This window comes from Eublepharis macularius, chromosome 13 (assembly GCF_028583425.1).
Source record: "Eublepharis macularius isolate TG4126 chromosome 13, MPM_Emac_v1.0, whole genome shotgun sequence".
NCBI classification, from domain to species: Eukaryota; Metazoa; Chordata; class Lepidosauria; order Squamata; family Eublepharidae; genus Eublepharis; species Eublepharis macularius.
The window spans coordinates 34,693,475-34,711,803 of record NC_072802.1 but is presented as its reverse complement, the minus strand read 5'-3'; the positions used below and the strand labels follow the sequence as shown (position 1 = coordinate 34,711,803).

Here is an 18,329-nt window from a genome sequence, read left to right as displayed (position 1 = left end):
GTCTACAGTGGCCTAGATTTTAAAGAGCAAATGGCTGATGTGAAAGAGACAAAGACGTTAGGAAAACACAGCAGGAGCCAAAGCAAAACGACAGGAAATCTTCTATTTGCTATCTCTGGAAACAGATAATCACCCAGAAATAAGCAGGAAGAGCCATCGTGGCTTCATTATTACAGACCAGCAAAAAATATACACAACTGGCATCCTCGATTGCCATGCCCCAATTGTACAAGCATGATTGAAAACAAGACCAGGTGGCTACACAACCATCCTTCCGAAAAGCACAGCTCCAAAGGCCTATATTTAAACAAACACATCATTTTCTCCCCCAAAATCAACCATAATTTTAAACAATCTGACATGTTGCTTTATATGTCCCTGTTCTGACTTTTATTATTAACTAGCAAGCTGCCAATTGTTATGACAGGCAGGGTCTGTCCTTGCATGTCGATTGCAGGGACCCCTGAATAGGAAATGCGTTGTACTCATTTGCGTTCCCAGAAGAGGTTGGCCTGTGCACCACCAGGAGCGATGGGCAGTTCTGCCTTGACTTGTCATGTTACTCCCAGTTGCAGAACTTTTTTTAAATTGTAATAATTAATGCTATTTAGATTCATTTATATGGGGGAAAGTAAAGGGATGACTGTGAAGGTGGGGGCTAAAGCAGGACGCACGGCAGCAGGAATCAAGCCAGTTGTTATCTGCATAGCCCCACCCCTTCATCTGCATAGTCCCATCTTGAGTTCCATCTCTTGGTCATGGTCAAGTGTTGGGAACTGGCTTTTATACACATCCGCCCCTCCCCTTCCAGCACAGCCAGATGATCTGCTTGCTCACCTCGGTAACATTCATAACCTTGATTGCCGCTAGCTGCCCAGTCTTCACATGGCGGCCCTAGGAAAATGACAAAACGGTATAGGTAAATAAGCACATAATGCAGGCATAATTACACAGAGTAATGACCTGTGCAAACCACTGAATCAAATCAGTCATTTTCAAAAGGCGTCATCATTACAGGATGAGTTTTTAAGCTGTTCAGCTGAACGAAAACAATTTGCACGGCATCTGATAGCAGCAAATCAATATTAAACCACTGGGGTGAGGATAGTCAGTGAACTGGATAGCAGGAATGGATAGCAGGAAGGTAGATCACCCCCAAATTGCTTTTATATTCTGCCTTGACAACGCCAGAATGTATTCAGTAGGGCAAGAACCCTTAGCAATACAGTACTAACAAGACTGCCAACCAGTCAGTATTTTATAGGTCTGACAAATAATATGATATTCTATCAGGTACAGGTTTTTGGAGCACAGTTATAGCTCAGTGGCAGAACACAGGTTATATATATATAAGTTCTGGGCATCTGTGATGGAAAAAACTCTTCAACAGTCGGTCTGGGAAAGACCCCCATTTGCAACCTTGGAGAGCCATTGCAAGTTGGAGCAGACAGTACCGAGCTAAATTTATTTAATAATGCTGTATCTGCTTTCCCTGTCATTCAAAGTGGCTAGATGGACCCATAGTCAGATTCAGCACGAGAAAGCTTTATTTGTTCAGGTAACTAGGGGACTGAGATGGCAGTAAACTCCAAATTCTGCAAAGCTCCATTTATGGCCCAACAGATATATCTATAAAGGAAGACTTTTTCATTACAGTGGGCAAAAGAGTAATTCTACAAATCAAACTAAACTCAGTACCCTGTACACAAGCTGCCAGGAGAGGATAGAGAGGTAAAACATGTTCTAGGGACCCAGGACTGACAAAGGGCACTCTGCCCTAATATTCTCATTTTGCTGGACCCAAGGAAGTCAGAGGCAATGTCTTCCAGGTTAAGGAGGTCTTCTTTTATATGTGCCTATCTGCCTCCTTTATCCAAATAAATCCTCCAGTTTTAGTTTAGCACCCATATACGTCTCTCTTTCATATAACAAATACATATCAACAGTACTGACTACAGATCCTGCAGGCTTCCCGGGACAGAGGTTTGTTCTTGGTTCATATCCAGTCGACATTACCCATCTCGACTTTGCTTCCTTTAACAGTTCTTGTTCCTTTGTGCAAGACCATTGTTTGCAAATATTTCCAGGCATTGAAAGTGTTACACTACCGCATGAAGCCCTTTCAGACTAGCTGGCACCCTAACTCAGCTCTCAAACTCTGACTGGAAAAAATGCTCTGCTGGTTTTCCCTAGTTAGTAAACCAATTGGACAAGATTAGGGGGCTAATTTCACACATTGACTTATTTTTTAATGGATGGGAAAATAACACTATCTGTTAGCTACCAAACAGGCTATGTTAATGAGAAAAAAAAGCTTTAAACAGCTGTACTGTTAGATGCAAAATCCAAAACTAGAACAATATCCATGTAATACCCTTTCCTCAGGACAAAACAATCTCTTGTGTAAATTTGATTAGCCCTAATAAAAGGTATTACATGGATTTTGTTCTATGTTAACCAGCGCAGTAGGAAAAATTACTGAGAAATTACTCAGGGGACGTTCAAATGTTTATTTAAAATATTCATATACTATATAAAATATTTATGTATAGGTTTGAGGCTAACTGTAATGGGCCAAGAGGATACTTCAAATAGTTAATAGACTTAAAAAACTACCAGCCTGGAAATGGCCAATTTTTCAAGGATTACTCCATTTGAAACCAGAGCAAATGATTTACATCACCCGTTGTAATAGCCGGGCTGGAAAAATCCATCACTCTGTGGCAGTTAATTAGCAGGGACTTTTCACCGTAAAGAATCCAGAAGAGTCATTGATGGGTTTATATAGTTCTGATTAAGGCCCATGCTTTTTGTTTTAATCACTTCATAGGGAAGCTTGATGGGGGAAAGCTGATATTATAAACTCTCAGTGGCAGATTCACCCTTTTTTGTTTGCTGGATTTGGGATACTGTAAATTAGAAAATGTACACTGAGGAATTTTTATACCATCCCTGACACAATGGAGGAGCTCTCAAGTATCCAAGCAGAATTCCAGGCTACTTGCAGAATGAGTTTCTGTCCCTTTCTCCATCTTGTTTGGTCCTAGTATCAAGTGATAAGCTATCATTTGTAAAGCTGGCTGCTCTTCAGGGACATAAAACTTTAAACCTACTTCCTCAGAGTCAAGACTCAAGGGCCTACATATCAAGATCTAAATATGGAGCCTGAGAGCATCAAGGGAGGGATTCTTTATGAATCAGCCAGTTTGGGGCCCAAATCAGGCCCAAGCAAAGTGAGGAAGCATTCCTGCGGCCAGCATGATGACATCACTCCTGGAAGTGACATCACGTCCTGCCAGGAGTGCACTCACTGTGGGCTTGCCCAGGAGGTATTTTGCCTCTCGGGCCCATTCTGGTTCCGCCCACAAAGGTAGGGGAATGAGATTGTTGAAGTGACAGGATGGACTACACCACTTCAGACCATAGGTGGAGCATCACATTATGGAACGTGCCCCTATGATCTCCTTGCAAAGGGAAAACCAGCACAACATGCAAAAAAACAAAAGGGGGGGGGGAATAGATCCTCTTTCTCTGCTGTCCTAGTGTTTCATTTGCATGGTTTCATTTTTTTAAAAACACACACATTATTTCAAAGCAGGTATCCGTCATCTGTCTCCTGAAGCGGTACAGTCCCATTCTACCCTCACAGCAATCTACTGCCTTATTCCCTTGCATGTGTGAATCAGGCCTTAGGCCACAATCCTAATAACAGTTTCTTGGGAGTAAACCCCATTGAATAAATGGGTGAGATCCACTGCGGGTTTGCCCAGGAGATATTTTGCCTCCCAGGCCATTCTCCAAGCCTCCCCCCCCCTCTGGCCAGGTGAGTGGTGGCAGGGGGCAGAGGCTGGGAGCGAGGGATTCCCCACCCCCACTGGGGGACTGGCAGCCCTGCCTCTACCTGAGACCCTGGAGAGGGGCTGTCAGTCTGACTAGACAATACAGACCATTGATGGACCAATGGTCTGATTTTGTAAAAGGAAGCTTCATGCTTGAGGTTACTAAGGACTGTCTTGAAGCAAAATCTGGTCTACTTAAAGAAAAAAAGAAAAGGGGGATCACACTTTCTACAAATCAGCTTAGGCCACTGTCTTTGTGTCAAGAAGACAATTCACAACTTCACAAGTGTATGACAGAATGAGATACACACAAATTCAAACGCTGAAATCTGAAGGAGCATGAAAATATCGCGTGGAAGTGAATATTAATGCAAACAAAGAAACAAAAGAAAAAGAATCCGACCACCAAACTTAACTACATATTATGAATCCCACATCATTGTAACAGAACAGAGGAAAGAATTTTCCCCTTAGGATTTTGGTTTTCTCCCCGCCCATTGCATATGAGCCAGTACAAATGACCACAACTGAAGACAGAAAAGGACAACTTGTACTATAAAATTAAATATGCCTCTCAATGATACTCTACCCTCCCAGCAACAGGCCAAGGAATGGGCACGCTTGTTTTACATTACACAGAGTAATGTAAACCCAAGAAGTGAAATCACAGCATGAGCCACTACCATGATGTCTGGCGACATGTCTTCCCTAAAAATCAATAAATTATTAGCATTCTTCTACAACAATCACATCTGTACTTCCCTGGATTCCTGGAAAAGGCATTTTCAAACGTATGGGGTCATAAATTGTGTATTTTGGTTGAAATGAGACAATGTAGTTTGTTTCCCATTTTTTTAAAAAAGTAAGAATCTTGCAATTCAGAAGATGCAGAACCAGGGCCAATTCCACACCACCTTACCTCCCGCGTTTTTTTTGGAATGATTGCATCACATGTGGGGGCGCAATATCCAGCTGCCTGTCCACATCACCTTCTGACTCCCATTTCTCTTGCGCGATGCCACGATCACATCCACTCAATAAAACCTGCAATGAATGGGAGGGGGGGCGTGGTTGGGCTGTGAAAAGTCTTGTGATCTTTTTTTTTAAAAAAAAATCTTCAATTGGTTGGTATATCGACAAGATCCTATCCTGTCCTGTCGAAACGACACCCCGTTAATTGGCTGCGATTGGCTCATTATCCTCCCACCATCGACAGTTTGCAGTGATTGGTCCCCTGTTTAGGCGGGCAAATTTGAACTGATTTTTAATAGTAGATCAGCGGAATTTTTCTCTCTGTTGGTAGTAGGAGGATTGTTGGATTTCTCATCATGGCTCCTTGTGAAACCATCCTGTTCCTTTTTTTTTTCTTTAAGTGCGGGGGGAACCTCGGAGACGAGGCGTGGGGCTTGGTGATGCTTTAGGGGCTGGATGATGTAATGAACTCATAGCGCGATGAAATCATGGTGGTCTGCTGCGACGCCGTAGCAATACCATTACGATTTTTTTTAAAAAACGTGTGAACAGAGGAATGTGTAGCACTGTGGCAGCGAAAAACTGGCGCTAAAACAAGGTGGTGTGGAATCGGCCCAGATTTGCTGTACAATCCATGGAGTTCAGTAGACTCAAAAGGATGTAACTCTTCTTAAAATTGTAGTTAAGGGCAGGTGACCCAGATGTGAATTGCTGGGCTGCGGGAGGCACATCATGCTCCCAAGATGGCTATCACAGGGCTGTCGACTCAACTATTCACTCAGTACCTGAAGCAAAGAGCATTAAAAGTTCATCTTCATAAAGCTGTCAACACTGGTATAGGGGCCAATGTTTTGATTTTAATTCTATGGGAGAATGTACAACATCCGTGCCCTTTCAACAAAGAGAGTGCCTGGGCTGTGAGTGACAATGACGCTATAAAAATAATCAAGTGTCATGAGATCAGTAAGAAATTACAAATTCATTTTTATTGTCTTATAGAGAGCAGGAACAAATAGAGATGTATAAATTGCTCCCTGGAGATAAACCAAACGGAGACAGTTTTAACCTGGAGTACTATTTTATCTGGACCATAGAAGACTTTAGTAACAGCATTCCATCTAGCTGCCAAATAAGGAATTATTTGTACATGCATATAGGTAGGGGTTGCCAACTATTGGAAGGCCTGGAGTGGGACCATAGAATCAAGGGGGAGAGGTCAGTGGGGTCAAGGAACGATGACCATATTGCCCAGGGACCGAACTGCAGGGTAAAAGGAAAAGCCATCAGAAAATGCTCTATTCGTCTAAGGTGCACACCTATTCTGTTTACCCACCAAACAATATATTTGAATTGTTTTCCAGAATGCTCAATGCTGAGTTCTTTAATTTAAGAGCCAGTTTGGTGTAGTGGTTAAGAGCACGGGACTCTAATCTGGAGAGCCGGGTTTGATTCCCCACTCCTCCACAAAGCCAGCTGGGTGACCTTGGGCGAGTCACAGTTCTCTTGAGCTCTCTTAGCCCCACCCACCTCACAGGGTGATTGTTGTGGGGTAATAATAACACTTTGTAAACCGCTCTGAGTGGGCATTAAGTTGTCCTGAAGGGCGGTATATAAATCGAATGTTATTATTATTATTATATGATGTATAAATTGCCCTGACTTGGACAGCCCAGGTAAGCCTGACCATGTCAGATCTCAGGGTCAGCCTTGATTAGTAATTGGATGGGAGAGCTCCAAAGAGGAGCAGGGCTGTTATCCAGATGGCATTAGTTTCTTCCCTTGAAAAGATGCACAATAAGACAGCTATGACTTGATGGCACTTTCCTCCACCACCATGTATAAAACGACAATGCTGTTACCTTCTTGAATTATATTTCCTAATCTTGCTTGAAATTCTTTTCCAAAAGAATTTATTAGAAAAGGAAACAAGAACCAACTAGTTGTCGAATAACATGGAGTTCTATGGCACCTTGAAGAATTAGCAGAAGAAATCCCACTTTTTCAGCTGGCAATTTTTGCAGATTAAGGGGTATTGTGTGATTTAGTGGTAGACACTCTGCAAGCCAAAGGCCTCCACGTCCAGACCCTGGAATCTCCAAGAAAATGGATCTCTGGTAGTGGGGGCGGGGGAAGGGAATGAGCTATAGCTGACACCCTGAAATCTACTTCCAGTCACAGCATACATAATGCTGGGCTTGATGGACCAGCGGTTTGGTTCTGAACAAGGCACCTCCATATGTTCAAGGATGCAGTCCTATCAGCAAAGTCATATGCGAGTCAGGCCTATTGAACTTAGTGGGGCTTCCTTTGTGGACCGCACCTCACTGAAGCTCCCTAGCCACCAGGTTTGGAAAAGCTTTCAAGTAGAAATCAATAGCAAATCCAATTGCAGTTTTTAAAAAGAACAGCTCTCTTTATCTTACCTGCCAGGTAGCACAAAAATGGGCAAAATGGGATGATTTTTATAGGACTGCTGTGCTGTCTCCTTTCCTGCTGGCTGAGGAAACTTCAGGGTGAAAGGAAAGTGGGAAAAGGCAGCCAACAGCTGCAATGTGTAGAGAAGCTACTTTTGAGACACAAAGAGCTCTGCATGTCAATGAAAATAAAAACTTAGAAGGCACATCACAGAAAATTCCTGTGCCTTGAAGGGCAATACACAGTCAAAAACCAGCATCTCTTTATTCCTTCCATTATACGAAGAAAACCAGAGTATGGGAAAAACTGGTCATGCCACTGATCCTGATGGAAAACTGGCCAGTCGGGAACCCTAAGCACAGGACCTCTTGTAAGCTTCTCCTACCTACCTTGTTTGAAAGGAACCATATGTTGTCTTTCTTACACAGGTAATAGCCTGTACTGTAAGAAATTGGTTCAAAGAGATGCTTTGATAAGGGATATTGAATGTAGACTATTCTACTGTGCACTGTCCGTTACTGTAAGAGTGTTCACATTGGGTTGCTTCCATGTGGTTTAGTATGGCATGTCAAATTGCTTATGCTTGTTTCAGCTCTGTATCAGATTTCTGCCCATTTTTAAATTTCTGCAACCCATACCATATAGAATTGTTTATTGAATATCCTAGCTGCTGATCACACTGCGTAATCCGCCTTGAGTCTCAGTGAGAGAGGCGGACTATAAAGGACATCAATAAATAAATAAGTGAAACATACACCCACAGACCAGACCAGAAAGGAGGAAAAATTGCAGAGCCTAGAGCAGCACTAAGTGCTGGATGGTCTTAAGCAAGGCAGGAAAGAGGCTCGCCTAGAAACAAGTGGCCTGGCTGCAGTTCTGCACTTGTCATTGCAGGGGCTTGGCACAGAGACTAGACTGTGGAGGAAGAGGACAGTTTTAGTGGCTCCTATAGCCGCTGCTCTGCATGCAGCCCTACATGTGTGGGATGAGCAGGACTGTGTTCCTTAATCTTCCTATGAGACTTAAGCAGCACAGCTCAGTACAGGATTGCAGCCGGTGCATCCTGAGGCACATCCGTTTATTTCCTCCCATTGTAGAGGTGGAAATGAAGATCATGTCCTTCGCAGCCTATAACAATTAATGAAAAAAGGGGGGCATGCTTTTAAGGCCCCCATTCTTGAACCACTACTCCACTACATTACAGAAAAGGCTGTAGGCTGGCTCAGCTTCATCTGCTGCACCCTGTATGGGTTTACTCTGCAGACAACCTTCCCTCCTATTGCTTTTCAAAAACAGGAGTACAGCGTTTTTTTTTTAGCTTAAAACACTAGAAAAACATAAACTGCCCTATAATCTGCCATTCAGGTGCTACGGGGGTTGAAATAGAAGGCTGTGTGCTGCATATGGCAGCTTAGCGTGCATGCACATGACACGTAAGATTAATCCAGCCACTCAGAGACTTGTTCTCCTAGAGAGCTTGGAGAAGAAACTGAATCCCGATTAATGAAAATGCTAGGAACACTCAAAAATAGTTCCTAAGAAGGCAAAGCTAGTTATATCACAAGGCAACAAGATTCTCGGGAAAAGTCAATAATGCTACGAAAAGTGGAAGACCTAAAACGAGATGGCTGGACTCAATAAAGGAGGCCACGTCCTCAAGTTTGCAGGATCTGAGCAAGTCTGTTAATGTTAGGACATTTTGGAAGTCTTTCATTCATACAGTCGCCATAGATTGGAGGCGACTTGACGGCACATAACACCAACAGTTATAACATAGGGAGAAGGATTTACCAGGGACAAGGTAAAAATAGGGCCTGGCCTTGGTTAATGGGTATAGGCACACAAGACCTGTTTAAGGTTTCTCCAAAAATGAGGTGTGAAAATAGGCTGAAAAAAGGCCAAGCAAGAATGTTTCAAATGAAACCTGAAATTTGCACATCTATTTACACTTTGAGTCTGGGAGCACAGCTGTCTTGAATAGTTTATCGGCCTGCCAAATAAAACTCTACTTCAGTCCTGGCTTTAAAAGCAAGTTCTTGTTTTGAAAATATGGGATACAAAAGCTTCCAAATGAGTGCACCCACCAAAATCAATGCCACATCTACTTCTGACAGTTTATACAGGGGCAGGCTTTTTGGTGCCCGAGGCAGAAAATCCAACTGGCACTCCCACCCCCCACACACTAATTAATGTGGTGCGCAACCCACCAGAAATTTCTCCTGGGCAGGATCCATTGAAATGAGTAGGAGGAGGGCTGTAGAGGGATGTGCCAGCCACAAGAGTACAAGGGAAGTCATGTGCATGTTTTGTGTACTTCAGACAGCTATTCCCCATCTCTCCGAGGCTCAGTGCATGACCCAACAGAAAGCAAAACAGTAAAAAGAGCAATGGCAAATTAAAAAGAGCAATCCGCAATTGCAATGAAATCAGGAGAAGCAACAACACAAAAGTCCACTTGTTTTGCATCTTCTCAACCCCAGCCACACACCCAAACAGAACAGCTTTGATCTTGGAAAGAGAGAGAAAGAAATATTCACTAAGAGAAACCACTCATTTGCTTTACATTGTTGTGGCTGGTGGTTAATGGTCCTGAATGATCAGCTGGTGTTTCTTCAGAGGGACTAAATTGTTACTAAAGGACCCCCTGATGGCCCTGTTCAAGTACTCATTACAGCTGGGAAGAGTCGGGGGAGGACACAGGTGTGTGTTTACAACAGCAGATTTGCGCTCGGAACAGACGCAGAGAGAAGCAGGCATCACTCCAAAACCCTTCAGTGCTCCATCCTTCAAAGGGACCCATCCCAGGCAGGGCTATCCTTGGAACCCCTCACTGCCCAGAAAGCACAGATCATGTAACACTATCAAGACCATACAACCCTACTTATTAGACTTAAACACAGCCTTACGAAAGGGCAAAGACTAACCCTGGCACACTAACAGTATTTAGACAGTGCCTAATATTTAGCCAGTGCAACCTGGATCACCAAGGGCCACAGGTACTTAAGCTAATTGGCTGCCTAGGGGAAAATTATCACTCTTCCCTACCCAGAACCTTGCAAGCAAGGGAGGGGGTGAGTGTAGCTCTTCCTTGAGGCTTCTCTCAAATTGCAGCTCCTTTCTCTTGTTCCATACAACTGGATAAGGCAGAGGGAAAAGGGATTTAATTTGGAAAGACCCCAGTATGCATCTTCAGAAGGACTTGGGAGACAAGAGAGTGAGGAGCAGGGGCAGAATTGTGTTTGCTTTCATCAGCTATTCCCAGTTGCTGGCTCTCTCATATCTGCTCTGTACAAATGAATGGAAACTTCAGGTTGACAAACCAGCAAATGCAGATTTGTATGGAGGAAAGGGAGATGCAACAGGAAATCAGGGGGAAGAAACACAATTGTCCCACCATTTCAGACCCTGTTGTTCCAAGGGTTTGGGGCAGGGTATTCCCAATTAGCTTGGAGTTTGGGGAGGGGAAAGATCTCAGCAAGGTATACGGTCATATAGTCCACCCTCCAAAGCAGTCATTTTCTCCAGGAGAGCTGTAGTATGAAGATCAATTGAAATTCTGGGAGATCTCCAGGTTCTACATAGAGGCTGGCAAACCTAATGCATGTGTAAGAATCAATGCTTGGCAAGGAGAGAAATTATCAGGAATTAGTGTTGCCAACTCTGGCTTGGGAAATTCCAGGAGATTTGAGGTCAGAATTTGGGGTGGGAGCTCAGTAGGGATCTGATTCCAGAGAGTCCACCCTCTGAAGCTGCCGTCTCCTCTGGGGAAACTGACCTCTTTAGTCAGAAGATCGACTGTAATTCCACAAAGAACTCCAGGCTGCATCCAGAGGATAGCAATCCTAGTGGCAATTCCCAGTGAGGCCTGCTGGTCTTTTTGTTCCGCCCCCTTCAATTCCCAATTTATTCTAACAGGGATAACAACAACACGCCTTCATAGCTTTCTGCTTCGCTTCCTTCATTCCACTTCAAAATGCAGTCAAACAGAGTGAAAAATCAAATTCTTGAGGGAAAAAGGCAGCTCAGCAAGTTCTAAAAACACAGCTAAATATACTACCGCAAGAGCCTGTTCTGATGGCCAAAAGAGGAAAGAGAGCTGTTATCAGTGGACTGAAACACACACATTCCACAAAGAACACATCTGTATTTGGATCGCACGTTCTTTGGGACTAGGCTAAACGGCTATATTACTTTCCCAGATTTTAAACAAGGATGCTTCCAAACATCTCTCATGTTCTCCCCAGGTTGTGGAGTTCTGAACTGATTTTCAGTGCCTACTTTTTAACTTCCAAATTTTGTATAGCGCTAGGATGCAGAGTTTGCTGCAGCTTTAAGCCCCTTCATTTCATATGCAACTTTCACCACTCCTGCTACTGATGTACGTGCCTGAAACACTGTGTGTGTGTGGTATTTTACTCATGGGCAAGAATCCATGTGCACCACAGGGAAGTACTGCAGAAAAGAAATATGAATTGCAATCACATGTATGATCATGGCAAGTTTGCTTTTTTGCAATGTTTCATCAATGCACACACAGACAGTGGTAACCTAGAGGGCAGTAAAAAAGAGATAAAGGGATTGAAGGATTTGAAAGCTGGAGAAAATGACCAATGATCATTCAGGAATTAGTTTTAGTAATTATTCCATTTCAATCACAAACAAGGAAGAATGGAATGCACCTCAGAATTCCATTACAATGTAATTATGTGTTGGAGAAATACCTGCCCATCCTTAGTAGCAAATCCAAAAATTTGGATTCCTCTGAATCACAAAATCTGCTACTGAAACAGAAGGCAGATCAAGATCTTCCTCTTTGTTTCCACATGGAAAATTTGCTCCAGTTTTGCAACATGGAGCAGATTTATATTTATCTATTTATCAATTACATTAATATTATATTAATAACAGTTTGCAAAAGAGAGCAAGCTAAAGCTTTTAAAAAGCCCAATTAAAAGGGGTTACATGCATAAAAATAATTTTTGAGGGTATATTCAAAAGGTATGACCAAATAGTTCCCTAATCAAAATCAAAAGCAGTTCTGTGGCAGCTTAAAAATTAACAGATTGATTATGGGGTTTTTTTGGTGGACTAGAGTCCATTTCACATGAGCGCTCTAGTTCACTGAAGCTACTGCCACAACATTCTGTCCATCTTTAAATGGCTGCAGGGCTTCTGTTTGGCTTTGTTGATATGGATTTACAGGGCTATCCCTATGGAATTTTCTAAAATCCAGCAGTTTAACTAGGATCTGTGGCCAAAAATCACTAGTTAGCAATTCTTGGTTAGGATGATACCTGGTTTAGCTTGAGAGCAATGCTTCCCCTTAAACATGGTTAACGTTGTAGATTAGGGAATTTGCTCCAGGAAGGGTAGGGGCTGCAGACAGGCAATGTCTGATCTCTGCCCTCAGCCTTCACCCCCCACTCATCTGACCGGCAGGAGGTAGTCCTGGGGTATGTGTACAAAGCATACACCCACCTACAGCACCAGAAAATGTCATTTCCAGTACAATGTGGAAACAATGGTTTGCACCGGGTGGTTGATTCTCCAAAAATCAGTCCCAAACACTAAGTTATGGGCCAGTTTTTAGCTCCCAATGCAATCAGTCGCTTAGCTCTCAATTGGCTCCCAAGCAATCAGTCACTTCTACACTGCACCAGAAAATGATGTCATTTTCCAGTGCCACAGATGCACATGGGCTTTTTGCACACAGGTAAGTCCCTGCTGACCCCACCACCCTGCACATCCCTACCTCCAGTATGGCTGCTTAGACTTGGCAATCCTGCCCTGTAGCCTACTCAGCATCTCAAACCTGCGGGATGCCGTATAAGGGAGTACAGGGCATTTTATTCCATTGTTTATTTTATGTATCATCTTGCACTTACTGCATTGTTTTCTACTTTTGTAATTCCATTTTTCGCATTGTCTGTAACTTTTTTGCATGGTTTCTCATTTTTGAGATCCTAGTATTCCTAGTATATAAATAAAGCAAATAAAAAGAAATTATGGAACACACTGTTCCCCTCCCCGCCAGTTTTTTACCTAACCCCTTCCCTTCTTATCTTTCAATCCCCAGTCACAACATTTTTACTTCTAACTGCAATTGTGCAACCTCCTCCCCCAACATCTGTCTATTGCTGCTGGTGGTGGTTGTTAGTGGGTGGCATTTTTATTTCTCTTTGGTCCAATGGCTGTGTAATTGTTCTGCTGTCCAATTTTTATTTTGAGGTTGTGTATTTATATTACTTTGCAATGATGCATTTTATTTTCCCATATTGTGCACCCCCTTGAATGCTATGGAGACCATGGAAAAGCAGGATATGCATTCTCTAAATAATAAATATTTGGAGAAACAATTTGGCGGCTTCAAAAAAGTAACAGACTGTTTGAACTGATTAGCAGCGCAAACCAAGGCAGAGTTACTCCAGATCACTGAAATCAATGGTCCGGACCTGAAATAACGATGCATAGGACTGCACTGTTAATCTTTTATGTTCACCTGGGATGCACTCATATGGAAGCAATATAGTTTCAAACTCTTTTATTTCCCAGGTTTCTTGCAAAGTACATTCAATGATAGCACACGTAAATAAATAAGAGTCCACCCACTAAATCAATAGCATATCTATTTTATAACGTTCCTTATACATTTTAGAAGAGATGTTTGCAGGCAGCAGTTACAAGAGGAAGGTGGGAAGCAGCGGCAACATAATGTAAATTATTGGAAACTTCCCCCCTTTTAAAAGTCCAGGTTTGTTTGTTTTTAAAAGAAGCCATCATAAAATCTTACTCAATATACCCAGACCCTTCCTAGCCTTGTTAGGGCTAGAGTACAAGTATTTTATCATCACACTTTTTGCAAATAATATCGCTTTTACCTTAAAATGCTAAGTGAAGTGCAAAATATGCAGTAAGTTTTAACTGCCGGCAACCAGAACGTCACTTGCAATTATGATCAACCGCAACAGTTTCCTTGCTTTCAAATCAAATACAAGTTGCCAACAGTTAATTAGTGCAGATATTCTGCGTTGGTCTTAGGCTGCAAGACAGGTTTGCCCAAGAGAGAGAACCAACTACAAAAATGCCCAGGATATCGCCCTATGTGGTTACTGAGTGGCATATGCAGTCACAGCTATATTCATAGGATTCCATACAATTTTAGCACAATTTGTGTTTGACGCTAGGGTGACACTAACATACTACATCACAATGACTTTATCTAGCATCCCATTACACAAAGGCCGCACTTTGTATACAGGAGGGGGATGTGAAACAGCCCCACAAACGACCAAAGAAGAGGAAATGGCAAAAGATTTCCTGTGTGGACTTCCTTTCCGCCTGCCTGTTTCCGTTTACTGATCCTTGACATTGTGCAGAGAGGCTGAGGAAGGAAGGAAGAGAGAGGGAAAGAGATCACTTGTCTTCAAATGCTGTTAACGTGCTCTAAATGTAGAACTTGGGGCATTCAGGGCTCAGTGCATCCTGAGGAAACTGTAATTGACTAGCTTAAAAAAACAGCCCTATAACCAAAAATTAACACACACCAGATTTTTATTACATGCTCCATCAACAATGGCCACTCCCTCAATCCCAGTTGTTCATTCAAGGACGATCAATGACTTCATGCTCTCAAAGATGTTGCTGCCTGGGGATTCCTCCACATTATTCCCTTTGTGCTCAGTGTCGGCTTCAGACCCTCCCTTCCTGCTGCTGCTACCCGAGCTTGATTTCACATCGCTCGTGGCGGTTCACCACTACGGCCTCACTTGCTGTTGCTGCCGCCAACACCCCTTTTTTAAAAAAACAAAAAAATCCTTACTAGAAATCTGATCATAAATAACTGGGCAAACACATGACCCGCTTCAAGGTTTATTGTTTCAAAGGAAGCTGCAGCCTGACAGCAGTTCATTATATCTGGACCCAGAGAAACACACATATCCCACCCCCCACATTGTGTATCACATTTTAAAGCTGCTTTAAGGGCCACTTTTTTTTTTTGGCTGAAAAACAAGATACGCAGACAAAAGAAACATTGATTTACTGGGCGATGGATGCTTTTGATCCATGCCCAAACCATGAAAAGGCCTCTTCTGAACTTTAGTGCCCAGTGGCATTTAGAAGAAAAAGAGCGACTCATCTGTTGTCTTGACTTGGTTGTAACTACAACTGCTGTAACTGGACATTGTGTTTCATTGCCTTTTCAGACCTGAACAAGGGATGATTTTTACAAACTAGCTACGAACATGATCATAAGCAGTGTGTGTTTGTATGTATAAAAAAGGTTTCAGTTTTGCAAGAATCTGATGTGTAAGTGTGTGAAAGTAAGAGAGGCAGAAGAAATGCTGTATGTCTCTGTAGAGCATTTTACCAAATTAGTGGTCGAACCTGGTGAGATTCGGCACATTCTGATGAGTGTTAGTGAGATCCAGACATGGGAATCAACCAAAGCTGGGGATGCCGGGTGTTGGCCCCCAGATTCATGTTTTGGGTTTATTCTCACAGCCTCAGGGTCTTCATCCAACTCACACACTGGTCGACTTCTTTTAAGATGTCTGTCTGTGCCAGCTTGTGGTAACTTTAAAACGTGTAAATTGGAGATAGGAGGTAATAACCTTCCACCAAAAGTTCCACTACATTTTACAGGTAGTACACAGTTAATTCCCACGTATGGGAAACAGTCCATCTTTTAAAGGCACAAGATTGTGAATATATGTAGTCACAGATACAATGTTGGTCAATTTCTATTTTTTTAAAAAAAACATTTTATTAAAACAGAAAATAACACTGAACTGTAGAGAGAATATGAAAAGCAGAATATATAACAGAAAGTGACATTGGACAGTAAGCATAATATCAATAACAGAATATGTAACAAAATATTAAAATGATGTAATAATATAGCAGAAAATCACATTAGAGAATCCTTGGTTAGTAATTGGATGGGAGACCTCCAACGAAGAGGCTTCCAATTGCAGAGGCAGGCAATGGCAAACCACCTCTGTTAGTCTCTTGCCATGAAAACCCCACAAGGGGTCACCATGAGTCAACTCTGACTTGAGGGCTCTCTCCACCACCACCATTAGAGAATAATATAACAGAATCTCAAAACTATGTAATATTTCTCCTTTCCAACTCTTCATTTATAGGTCATACAATTTCTAGTGGTGTGTGGAAGTAATACTGTTAGTCTGGCTATTCTACATGACATTACCAGGAGTCACATGGTTTGAGATGCTGGAAGCCTGACAGTACTGATGCAATTTTTAAAACATGCACATCTTTCTCAAAATAAAAGATTTACTCAACAAATTATACACCACCAAACCTGAGATGACAGGTAAAACACCTGATGGCTGCATCCCTGAATGCAGAAACATCTACAAGATTTTAGGTTCAAAACCATGTAAGTGCTCCTCTACCCATTTAACTATTTAAATTATTTTGGCCTTTTAATGCTCATTTCTTAAATTCAGCCTTCAAGCAATTGCCCAAGGCATTCCTCTCAACACAGGCTTTCTGAACTGCTCACAGTCTGCTTCTATATTTCATAATTCAACAAGGCCATGAAATTCATTTCACTCCACACTGATATTCTCTCCCTTTCAAAACATAAACAAAACTTGCTTTTATGAAGTTATTTCTGCCCTGGATACACACTCAGAAGGCTGGTCTCCCACATTCTTGGGCAGGGTGCTTTTATGCTAAGTCAGAATTACTGAACAAAGCAAGTACTCTACCATTACTCCCCAAACCTAGGTCATTTTTTTCTTTCTATGGCCATACGCAGCCTGTAAGCAAGGCTATGCTAGATTAGGGCACAGTAAGGGGACTGCAGGGGTTGTTTCCACATGGACTCTTTTCTGAACCACACCCAGGAATAGCCCCATCATGCTTCTCAGGCATTGTTGAAAATAATAGTTTCTTCAAAATGAATGTTCATTTGGTCCAACCAATTTATTAAAAATCTGCTTTGGGGAGTGTCATGCCTCAGATGGGGTGAGCCACCTTACACTGCCACCACTCTGGGATATAGGGTCCCTTGGGAAGGTCTAGAGTACCCTCCCAAACCCTTCTGACTGCTGTAGCTTGGCCAATAAACAGGCATGAGGACCCAGCAAATTAACAACAAACAAAAGGATTTATTTACGAGGATGTGTTAATATCAAACAAAAAACCAAGCAAGCAACATGCATTAGCAACAATAGATGGGTGAAAGCAAAATAAACTAAAGGCCCTAGCGTGACTGAACTCTCTGTCCCTCTGTCTGCCAGGCCTGTCTTCTCAGCCTACCTGGATGAGGGCCTCTCTCCCTAGCAGAAACCGCCTCTGGCCTGCTCCCTGGGAGAAAGAACTCAGGCTTTTCTCCCTCCAAGACATATATAGCACTAGCCCCCTGTGTTCTGATTGGCCAAAAAGGATGCCAAAACAGCCCAGGGGCTCCTGGGAATCGTAGGCCAGCACACTCCCACTGCTAACAGGCTTCTGAGGCCTTGCCAGGCCTTCCTGGCACAGCTGGATCATGACAGGGGGGTTGGGGGGCCTTGTCAGACAATATTTCCCTTCTGTGACTCTTAGTTCTTCCCATCAGGTTTAATACAGTGTGGTGCAGTGATTAGAGTGTCCAACTAGGATCTAGGAGACCCAGGTTCAAATTCCCACTCTGCCATGGAAGCTCATTGGGCCAGTGACGTAGTCTCAGCCTAACTTGCCTCACGGGGTTGTTATGAAGATAAAATGGAGGAACGAAGCAAGCTGTTTGGAGTCCCCATTGGAGACAAAGGCAGGATACAAATGAAGTAAATAAATATGTTGTGTAAGACTGTATCTCATGATGCGTCCGCATGTCACGGAAGGAGTGGCTGTTTGGATATGCCCTGAATCCTTGCTCTCGAGACAGCTGTTTCAGAAGTTAGGTCAAGACATTTGAATGGGGTTGCCAGGGCAGGGTCGAGGGGTTGTGGGGGGCACCCTCCCAGAGACCTTACCTCTCACACGTGTAGTACACACGTACTCTGGATAGCCGCAATGTGGGGTTATTTTGCTTAAACTGGCTGTACTAGGGCCTTCACTTCCTTTTTTGTGCTGGGAATGACATCATCCCCA

General features: G+C 42.8%; 1 protein-coding gene across 1 annotated transcript in view; it reads right to left on the bottom strand.

Moving 5' to 3' along the window:
- NRK (Nik related kinase) overlaps window positions 1-18,329 on the bottom strand; it is a 128,717-nt gene that overhangs the window by 98,343 nt on the left and 12,045 nt on the right. The window contains exon 3 of the mRNA XM_054996027.1: window positions 838-894. Coding sequence (XP_054852002.1) covers window positions 838-894 — 57 coding nt within the window. The remainder of the gene's footprint in view (window positions 1-837; window positions 895-18,329) is intronic.